The 12,097-nt window shown below is 34.6% G+C and overlaps 1 protein-coding gene across 1 annotated transcript; it reads left to right on the top strand.

Moving 5' to 3' along the window:
- Positions 1-205: 205 nt before the first annotated feature.
- Positions 206-2,815, top strand: LOC145013058 (uncharacterized). Its single transcript, XM_078971862.1, has 5 exons — positions 206-685; positions 1,048-1,098; positions 1,963-2,096; positions 2,293-2,393; positions 2,479-2,815. The coding sequence occupies exons 1-5, from the start codon at positions 350-352 to the stop codon at positions 2,622-2,624; spliced, it is 768 nt and encodes a 255-aa protein (XP_078827988.1). The 5' UTR covers positions 206-349; the 3' UTR covers positions 2,625-2,815.
- The last annotated feature ends 9,282 nt before the right edge of the window (positions 2,816-12,097 follow it).

A 12,097-nucleotide genomic window follows, 5' to 3' on the forward strand; every position in this document is an offset into this window, starting at 1 on the left:
TATCTATGATTGAAGGTTATATTTATTCTACTCTTAATTCACCATCTATGTCTCTCACGGGACTTGACCTCTCGACATCAAGGAAGGAAGACAACACCGGATACCGTTGGGCTTGTTGGGCTAGAAGCTTGGTACCTGCACATAGTTAATTATACCGGTATAAACACATGGCCTTTCATAGTTTCATTTTAGACTATGAAGAAACAAGCACCAGCACCGGCACCGGCACGTAGTGTTCCTTCGCCGTCAGCTTAAAATGAACACGATCGCCTCACCACCAATTTAGCTCTACCAATTTACGACCTCCCTCCACCCTAAATCAATATCACAACACACCCGCTAATCAATAATGAAACCCACTTCTATCACTCCTCTTTCTCCTTTTCCCACTCAACTTTGTTCTCTCCGTCGGACCCATATTCTCTCTCGAGTTTCTATCTCTACACCACCACCACCACCACCACCGTTTCTTCGTTTCTTCTCCGTTCGTTGTAATTCCTCGACTCCTTCTCCTATCACTGTAAATTTCAAAGTCCCCAAAGAAAATTTTGTTATTAAAGACGATGTTGCAATCGAGAACTTTGAGGTTGAAGTTGGGAATCCTAAGTTTCCGTCCTATCCTTTTCCGGCTAGATTAAGCTTAAGCGATCAGGCTTTCTTTCTTTTAACCTTCATCGCTTGCACGGTAATTCTTCTTATTGGTCGATGGTCATTCTGTTATCTGTAATATTCCAAAATGTGGGTTATGTTTCGTCTATTGAATCGTGCTTGACATGGAATTTCTTTTGAATATCTATTTAAACTTTATTGGTTAACGACTCCACGAAGTTCTATACATTCTTAGTACGGGGTTTTATTTTCAACAGATTGGGGTTAATCACTTAATACTTGATGCTTGAATTGAGTTTACTTTGCTTAATCGAACTGGCAATATGATGGTTATCAATTTGGGCAGGAACAAATAAAATTGATGGGAATTGGATTCTTGTTATTGATAAGATCATAAAGTATTGGTTTTTAGGTTAATGAATGATATATGGTATGCAGGCTACAGCTGCATTCACTGGCTTTGTTATGGCAGCTGTTCCAACACTATATGTAAGTTTTTGGCTTTCAGTGTTTTGATATTAGATTCTTGATATTGTGAGGTCCAACATATGGAGATACATACTTATGCTGTTTGCTGCAATCTTGTTAAAGGCCACTTTGGATCTTATCTTATTCATGTGGTCTATTTGGTTGAACTTGAACAAAATGTGTTTTTGGCGATAATTCTTTTCATTAGCAGGAAAAAAATTTGTCAGCTGATTTGATAATATCTTTCATAAGGAGAAGCCATTGTCTTTTTTATTACTCATCTATCAAATACATAAGAAAAAGAGTTTGATTTCATGAAGCTTTCATCATTCTAGTAATGTTTCTGGTCGAACCAGGGATATCTGAATTAGTAGTCATATATAAACATACTTGGGTGCTGTTTCTTTCCTACTTGTTGGACTTAATGGGGACAAGACTTAACCTGGTAAGGTATGTAGGCATGTTTCTTTTTGACTTAATACAAAAAGAGTAACTTAACAAAAGTTAGGAAAACAAGGTTTTCCCATTAACTCTTAACTTTTTATGAATTTTCACTCATTTATTTTTGTCCTAATTCCCCAAGTGTTCCATCATAAGTTTTGAAAAAAAAAGGAGAAACATGGCCTCAGTATAGGTGCCATATGAATGATAAGAACTAAGAACTATAGAAGCAATCTGGCTAAAACATGTGCTATATGCCATTCTATAATTCTCTAGAAGGATACCCGTTAACTGAAAATGCCTGTTGATGCTTTATAACACTTTTCAGGCACAATTATTGCATTAGAAGATAAGTGCCATTGTACTTGAACTTTTTTAGATTCATAAATCTGCAACTTTCCCCTGAAATGTAAGCTGTGAATTTGTGTTTTGTGATACACACAGGCGACGAGTAGAGCTGCAATTTCTTTTGCAAAGTTGGCAGATGCTGCGCGTGAGGAACTTCCTAGTACAATGGCTGCAATCAGGCTCTCTGGCATGGAAATCAGTGATCTTACACTCGAGCTTAGTGACTTGAGGTTACCACTTATATATGAAAATTTAAACTTGTCCTTCCTATTCCTCCATCACAAATAGATTATATAGAAGAGATTCCATTGTATAATCATCACACATGGCTGATCGTACTGATTTTGGTTCACATAATTCCCTTGTTATGTCACTATTTTCAAAACATTTGTTGCAGCAATAAAAAGTTAAGAGTTTTGATTTCAGCCAGGAGATCTCTGATGGGGTAAACAAGTCTGCTCAAGCTGTGCAAGCAGCAGAGGCTGGAGTCCGACAAATCGGTTCTCTGGCTCGACACAAAACTATGTGTACGCCTCATTACTTTATCTTTATTTATGTCTGCAGTCTGCCTTTGTTATATTCTGTTTTTTTTTTTTTTTTTTTGTAAAACAGCAATGATTGAGGAAAGAGCAAGCCTTCCCGTCATCTCAATACAACCCGTTGTTGCTGGGGTCGCCAAGAAGACTTCACAGGCTGTTGGCCACGCCACCAAAACCTTTATCAATATCATATCTGGAACTGAAACCCTAGACATCTAATATTGCTTTCCTTTTTATGAGATCATGGAGCCCTAGACATCTATACTTTTTTTTTTTTAGAGATATTTGTACTAATAAATCACATAGAATGCATGTATAGTTTTAATAAACATCTTCAACTATTATTATACATTCCAAATGATTCTGGTAAACCTGTATGATTCAGCAATGTCAAATTCTTTTTAATTCAACCATCTCCTAAACTACAATGAGTACGTGGAAAATAAATTCGAAAATCGCGTTGCTATTTTATAAACATAATAATAATTATTTATATATATATATATATATATATATATATATATATATATATATATATATATATATATATATATATATATATATATATATATATATATATATATATATATATATATATATTTTTAAGAAATGATTGATAAAGTTTTGGTAGGCCTCTATTTCTTACTAGTGTCGCATAAACTGCACTCTTGCTGAAAGGCAATTTGAAATGACACGCTTTTTTTTTTTTTTAATATTTGTTTATTGTATAAAAGGTAATTGCAAAAGTTTATGTGAGATGATTAAAAGACCAATGTGGAAAGTCTTGGCTACCTACAGTGGAAGACTAAAAACAATTTCAGCACTTTTACGAAATTATTACAAATATACAACTATTCGACTTCAATAATTCATATGTTTGTCGTTCCGGTAATTCCATTATTGATCAGACTGATTAAATCAGTTGGGAATGCATCACTAATAAAAATGGTATAAAGCTTAGTGAAATAGTACGTTTTCTCCCACTCATAAAAGCTAGAATTGCACATGAAAATATACAACTATAAGTAAAGGGAAAGATAAAAGCCCTTTATATATGTACTCTTTATAAAATTTGACAACAAAGAATGTCCATGGAAAACCGGGGATATCCGTCATCACCCGCCAGAACACTTCCATTGTACAAGCCTTCCCTTTTGCACTTGATACTATTATCCCTTTAACATGAAAAAGTCGTTTCTATAAAATATATAGTCTAGTAAAATACCATTTGGCCCTTCAAAATGTATCCAACTTTTCAACATCTATAATCCAATTATCTAAGAGATCACATATGGCGATTTCAAATGTCATAGAGTTAGTCATTCCAATCGAAGATAGAGGTTCAAACAAATACGTATTGAGAGCGAAGGCTCTATACAACCATTGCTCTCTCTCGTCAAAAAATTTTAAGCATTTATAAATCCACAAGTGGAGATCCATATTGAAATTTTGGAATCCAAAATAGTCCATATTAAAATGCAGTAGATCCATATTTTTTAGATTGAAATTTTGGAATCCATATTCAAATTTTGAAATCCAAAATGGATCCATATTACTTCAATTTTGGAATCAAAGTGGATTAATGAAATTGACTTTTAATTATTGTTATAGTTTTGTTTATTTTTAATTACTATAATTTTAGTTTGAATTAATCAAATTGATTTTTATTAATTCTAAATTTATTTATAAATAAATCATATTTCTTATATATTTGTTAAAACATATAAAAAGTGAGAATAATGAAGTATAACCATTTTTTACATTAGAAGTGATATCCTTATTAAACATCAAAATTTCATGTGTCTAACCTACATTTTAAATATCATATTTATCTTTTATAAACTTTTAAAATATCATATTTGTCAAAATATTTATTTTTAACCCTTTAAACATTTTATAATCATTTTAAATCTTTAGTTTTATCAATTGACTATCATACCCCTCTTACATCCCTTTGTAATCAAGTTCTTCAATATCATGGACATAGATATGAAGTTGGAGGTTTAATATCGTTCCATGAAAATGAAAATAAGTTGTGCGCTCTTATGGGTTTTTTAATGGCAATAAAGAAAGCTTACTTTGGCATCTCTCTGTAGCCCTATTCGTATGTACTGTTACAAAGAATGGTGAAAAGTTACTAGCCAATGTTTTGTTCAATTTTTCATGATGATGCTTTTGGGATTTGTATATTGTACATTATAAGATTGTATTTTTATCTGGTTTTCTTTAATCCTACTTCAGATAATTGCATCGGTAATGCTTAAATGTGTTAAGAATTCCTTCTAGTTCTTCTAGCAACTCCAGCTTGTAAGTTTGGTTCCCAACTCTCTAAAGAACCTTAAATGGTCCAGTAAATCTTGGAATCAACTTCTCTCTCTTTCAAAGCCTGATAAGTTCCTTCCATGGAGAGACTTTGAGTAGCACCAAATCTCAAATCACCTTCAGCTTCTCAGTAGTCTGATGGACCAAATCTCAAATCATCTTCGACTCTGAGCTGCTAACACCCTTTTCCTAATCACCTTCAGCTTCTCAACAGTCTGGTGGACTATATCCGGTCCCATGAACTACTTTCCTCTAGCTTCAAGACAACAAGATCACGTATGACACTTATGTCTGTACAGAGCCTTATAAGGTACCATCTTTATGCTCGGATGATAACTATTATTGTAGGAAAAGTGGTAGATGCTCATCCCAGTTACCTCGAAATTCCAAGGTAAATGCTCTCCACATATCTTCCAGGGTTTGAATTGTCCATTCACTCTGACCATCAGTCTGTAGATGGTAGGCTGTACTCAAACACAACTTTGTATCCATCTCTTCCCATAAGCTCTTCCAAAATCTCAAAGTAAAACAACTCTCACAATCTGACACGACTGTTAGGGGAACATCGTGAAGTCTTACTATTTCCTTCGCATAAACATTTTCAAGCTTATCCACAGACTACTTCTCAATGGTTGTTATGAAATGTGCACTTTTCTTTAATCGATCTATAATTATCCAAATCAAATCGTGACCTCTATTGTTCTGGGCAATTTGGTTACAAAATACATGGTAATGTCCTCCCACTTACCCATGGGCACATGTAAAGGCTCCAAATTCCCGTACAGATTCTGATGTTGCACCTTAACTCTCGCACATATCACACACTCAGCCACATACTACCAAGATGAATGGAGTACATGGTTTTATGAGCTTCTTCCATGAGGATATCTCCCATACTTCCCATCTTGGGCACCCGAATTCTGTTTTGGAATACCTTTAATCATTGGCTGTTTGTACTGAATACTAACATTTTGCCTAAAAGTTCTTCCTTTCGGTTACATTCTTGCAAAGCTTCCTCCTCAGATTTCTTAATACTTTTTGTAACATCCCGATGTTCAGATACTTCTAAATTCATCCCTATAATTCTATTTCATGTCAAATTGGTCCTTAAGTCCAAGAAATATGCTTTGAGGGGAAATTTTGTAATTTGGGCAGGAGCAGTACGCCAAGCGTACATGTATGTACGCTGAGTGTACTAGGGCGTACGCTTATATATATGGGGCGTACTAATGTTAGGAGGAAACCCTAATTTTTAGGGAGTAGGGGTATTTAAGCAACATTGTGGCTTATTTCTCCCCACCTTTCAGCCTCTACATCCTTTGAGATGTTTTTGCAAACCCTAACCCCCTTAGTGTATGTTTTGAGCTAAAGAGTGTCTTTCTGGTGTGTTAAAGGAAGCAGAAGTTGCATCAAGGATCCTTAAAGTGGAAGCAAGCTTGTAGATCTAGGATCTTTGCCTTCTTGAGAAGCTCCAGAAGGTATAAAGTCTATACCTTGGTGTATTGGTTGTTAGATCCCATATTTGAGTGTGTTATGTTGCTTTTCTTGTCCCAAAGGTCCCATATTTTGCATGCTTGGTTATTTTTGTTTTGAGATGTCCTTCCAGACCCTAGGAGGGGTCCCAATCCATAAAAATGAGGTCACAATTTCTATAATTGTTTCATGCATTTTGTAGAAGGTCTTAATGGATTAAGTGATGGGTTTTGGTCATAAGACATCCTATGTGCTCATACAAACCCTAATGCTTGGATCTAGGTTTCTCTATTGTACATGCTTTGAATCCAAGACTATAAACCCTAATTCTAGCATACAAGTAATCATATTAATATGTAATTAGGTTTAAGATCATACCTTGATTGTTATGTAGCAATAACAATCTCAATTCCTCCTTGAACTGACTTTGGAAGGCTTAGAGTCACAAGTGTCACTCCTCTAATGGTTCACAAACACCATAAGCAAGAGGATGAAGAGGAGAGAGGTTGGAGGCTGCCAAAAACGTGTGTAAACCCTTACAAGAAGCTTAGCCACGTTTTTGAGCCTTAAGGGGTCTTTATATAGTTGGGCTATTAGGGTTATCTAACAAGGAAACCCTAATTTGGATGCTTAAGCCCTAAGCAACCCATAGACTCCTTTAATTAAGCCCATGGACGATTTCCTTATAGGTTTCCCATTAGAATTCGTCCATCCCTTAATACAAGGCAATCCATGGCCCAAATTGCAATTATCTTATAATTACAATTCCAGTCCCTTAAGTTTAATTAATCTCTTTTAGTCACAAAACTAATTACCAATTAATTATTGACTAATATTAATTAAACAATATGATTTCTCCTTTAATATATTATTCCCATAATATATTAATAAATCATATTTAATCCTTACTCTCCATAATTCATCCTATCAAGTTGCTTTGGTGAAGGCAACCCAAAAGGACCATGCACCATCGGGTCAAGTACATACCAAAATAGTTATGGACTTAGACACTAATCCAACAGTCTCCCACTTGGATAAGTCTAACAACTATTCTGCATATGACTTCAGATCCTGATCTGCAATCGTAGCTTTCCAAAGCCGCTGTCAACTCTGATCACATCAGATACGCGTGTCCTTAGATAAGGGATCATATATTCCTCCATTCTAGATATCGTATGAGATATGATTTTTAATCTTTCTCTTTGTACTACTTCTCGATTTCTGATTTATGACGACAGACTAATTGAACAAATCAAATTAGCCCTAGCCCGGCCGAGCATTTACGTATGTCATCACTAAACCATCGAGGGGCCCAAAAGATATCACTTTTATCCTTCTTTGGATAAAAGAAACGGGTAAACTTTGGTACAATTCTTGCTTGCACTCACTAACCAAATCACACACAACAATATGTTTTATAACACCAAGTTACTAGTGCGTTTACATATTATCAATGTGAAACCGATTAGCAAGATACAACTCACACATCTCGGTTTCAAGAATATAAGATGTTATCGTCTCACTAATCACTCGAGATAGTGATCCAAGTGAGCGTAGGTTTAATCCAATGCTCAAATCATATTCATAAGCACTCATGAACGTTGCAGCAAACATTTGCTTATGTCTAATACTCTTCTAGACAATCCACACACCAATTCACGACAATCTTCATTCATATCTACTTCCAACATATGAACAACTGTGGCCCGTTCGAATAATTCGATTATTCTTAATAAACTTAATTATTCTGGAAGTCAAAACATGCAAGGTGAAACACAAGAATAATACTAATCCCATATGGCCTCAAACCTTTGAGTATAAACAAAACACGTTTTATTTATCACCATATCGATTACTCATTATTTGTCGTTTTGGGTAATCAACTTCTTACTTGAATTCCAACACTTGTCCCATGCTCCCAGCATGCACACAATGTTTACCGATGGTTCTTACTTTTGTGAAATAGACAAATTGAACACATTTCCAATCATTCTCATTTTACAACTCCAAATCCATTTTCTTAAGTGTAAGAATATCAAATTCTTGTTACTTATAGAATATACTAGATTCTAACACTTTATGCAACGATCCTTTTGTAATGTCACTGCACCAAAGTCTCAAAGACTATTGCCAATGATATTACAAAGTCCTCTATCGGAGATTGTTACAAGACAACTCCTTAGATATGATGTCTCTCTCTCAAAGTACATTCCTTTGAACATCCTTTTGCATAAAGGTTTCTAATCTAGACATAGATTTTCAATATTTACTTCCCAACATGGACACGCTTCCATATTTTCCATATGACAACTCATTCTTAATAGAATCTTATCTAATCATAATTATGTCGATATTGTCCATCCAATATGGAAACATTTCCATAATTTCCAATACTATACTTCCAACTACTCATAAGCGACCAATCCTCGGCGAACTTTGGATTGTCCTTTGATAGTTGTTTAATTATTTTAGTCAAAACCAATTCTAGTCCCTTTTCCTTCTAAATGCGCTAGACATTTGGAAAATTTTAGAATGGTCAAACATTAAAGCACTTGCAATCGATCCTATACCCGAAGCGTATGGGACACGATGCATAATGTTTTATTTGCTATGTTCTCAAAATTCGAATTGTGAAGAGGAATGCCGTAATCATAATCGAAACTTTAAGAACACACTATGTACCCTTGACTAAGTTTATTAACATTTCTCAACCTAATCCTTTAGATTTGAAATGAAGCATAATATTCTCTCCCTTAATTATAGCAAAGCAACCTTTCAACTCTTACAACTTTGCAAAGTATGACTCTTGTTTTCTATAATTAATATTGCCAACTTGCAAAACTTTCCATAATAATCATACAATCATAACTTTTATGCTCCCACTATCATGATGATTATTATAAAACATAACACTTATGCTCCCACTAGCTTCGACATGTATTCATAAACATCTTAACTTTCAGAAAGACAATACCTATTGAATTTCTTAAGTCCATGTTTTTAATACTTAGTGATTTGATAATCTTTTATCAAGGCTTCTTGAACTTATACACCTTTGCCTTAGATAGTTCATATGTGTGTCTTAACAATTAAGACTAATTGCCAAACCTCACAATTCAAATTATGGAAAGGGATGCCGTAACCATGATCGAATTCGAGAATGCAATTTTACAATCACTATCTTTTAAAATCTTTCTTAGTGAAAGCATTTTCTCACAATCATTTTCATGAAGGAGGAAATCTTATGACACTTAGATTTAAACAGTGTATGTGTTCCTATCCATGTGAATTTGTTAAAAACCGAAGTTTACGACAAATTCAAACTCATATGGATCGAACTTTCTTAATCTTGATTTCTTGCCTTATGGTAGCACAGCTGCCCACCACGTCTTCCAAGTAGTTAAGCATCTCACCTTTTTCCTATCAATGTACCTTTCATTGATCAAGGTCCTTGCCTTTTATGCATTCAAATGAGAACTCATAGGACTCACATGCATAATTAACTCGATTGGATTGGCATAGAAACAAAATAATGTCTTCACGATAGGTTGTAAACCTCAACTCGTGTGCTAGTGATGATCGATAAGGTTTATTTGATTTGTTCTTGAAACTTTTCAAGACTATTAAGACTCCCACTGACTCCTTGACATATACGATTCTCTTATCAAAACATTTCTTGACAAACAAATATTCAAGAGTCAGTGTAGCTTTTATCAAAACAAAACACTTCATAATTTTGGTCTTAGTCGGTGTTTGTCTTATTCAAGACATCACAACTTTCCACAATTGATGAATGTTATAAACCTTCTTAATACTATTCACTCAATGTCACAATCTTGACTTTAAGACTTGTTTTGGAACAAAGTATGATTGACTTCTTGATTTGACCATTTCTTCAATCTTTGATTCCTCTTCTTGGACATACAATTGTACCAAGACTCACTTAGAGGATCAATTGAGATATGGTTCTTAATCATTAAGACCAATCATAAAGCATAAAAGGTACTCTCCCTTCTTCTTAGAATGGAGAAACTTTTATCTCTCTGCCTACATGATTCTTGTTATTCGTTCTACTATTGATCTAAACCCTTTAATCAATTCAGAATTACACTTAATCTTATAAGTATAATCATATTTACTAAGCCTTTAGTAAATCATGACGAATATATTTGTTACTCTTATGGTGAACTTGATCAACACACAACTTTGTGTACTCGATCTCCTAATCCTTCACTTGACACTTTGTCAATGAATTTGTCTAATTTCCAAATATGAAATTTCTCATTCATCATGCAACCAAGTTGCGTGATTCCAAATTTCAGTCCAATTGAAACTTTAGACGATGAGAAACTCTCCCTATTTGGTAAATTCTTGACATTTTTATAAATAACATAACTAAGAATCATATCCATTCGTTGTAGAAATATGTAAACATCAATTTTTCATAATGATTTCATTGCAAGGAAGTAAACAAATAAATAAATAAGTCAAACAAAATTTATTTTATTTATAAAAGCAACGGAAAAACATTAGTCCTTACAATGCAAAATCTATTGAAAACTATGTAAAAAGAAAATTTCTAACAACTCTATCATAACTATTTAAGCTCAAAATCCAATCTTCAAGTCCATGCAATCGAGATCCATCTCTTGTGATTAGATTCATCTTCCTCTCTTATCAAGCTTCCTTTCTTTTCACCGATCCTTCAAAACATTCAAATGCAATCTTATCACATCATGTATTAAGAATCAATGAATAGGAACTTAACGGAGTTAGATAGTGGATTTTTACCTTAAGTGTAGTCATACTTTTGACTCTCCCATCTCTTAGATCTCTTAGGTAAATAGGGCAACTTTGTCTCCAATGCCACTTCTCTTGGCAATAAAAGCAAATTGACTCTTTTGGAACAACACATGGAACTACCTCAGACATTGCCTTTCTCTTATGATCAAACTTTTCGATCATTGCATGTCTTTCATTACCATTGTCTATATCTATAGAGGTCTCGAAGGTAGATTCACCAATCAACTTTGCTTTTCTATTGCGCCAAACCATTGCTGATTCAGCAGCAACAAGCATATAGGTGAGATTTATTAAGGGTCACGTTGCGGTTCACCATATAGTACTCTCTTACGAACTCACTATATGAGTTAGGAAGTGACTGAAGAAACCAATCAACAGCCATTTCCTCACAGACAACGGATCCCATCATTCTTAACCTATCAATGTGTGACTTCATCCCTAAGACGTGTGCACACACCGACTTGCCCTCTTTATGTTTACTTGCCAAAAGGGCTTGAGTGATATTGAACCTTTCAATTTTACAATCTTGTGGGTTAGGGAGAATAATTGGAGGAAGAGGAGGAAGTGAAGCATGATTTCTTGTTCCTCGATCGAATCGTGGAATATCATCTTCATGTGGAATGCTTGTTCCATGGGATTTGAGAAGACCATAGTTGTCGAAATTTGACATTGGGAGAAAAACGAATTCAAGTTAGTTGATTGATTGAGTCCTTGGTAAATCACCCAAATGAAATTCCAAGGCTAGGACCCAACACAATATTCTACAACTCGGGAGAGGGATGCCGTAACCCAAATTGAAGAACATTTGAAGGTAAGTGAATGATGATTCACTAATTTCCACCATGAAAAACGAAAAATAATTTTAAGTTTTAAATCTATGAAAACTCCTAGATCCTTTGAGATTCATTGAATATTTCAATGGCATGTTTAAATCTCGATATGCCCCTCTTGTTTGTAACTGGGATGCCGAGGATCACAAAGTGGGTGTGAATAACCATGCAAACTACATGGTGCCCTCACATGTTACAATCACCTATTCGATGTGCCGGTAAACCACACACGCTCCACTAACGTCTTCGCAAGGGCACAAAGTG

Source organism: Lactuca saligna, chromosome 8 (genome assembly GCF_052625555.1).
Source record: "Lactuca saligna cultivar CGN05327 chromosome 8, ASM5262555v1, whole genome shotgun sequence".
Classification (NCBI taxonomy): domain Eukaryota; kingdom Viridiplantae; phylum Streptophyta; class Magnoliopsida; order Asterales; family Asteraceae; genus Lactuca; species Lactuca saligna.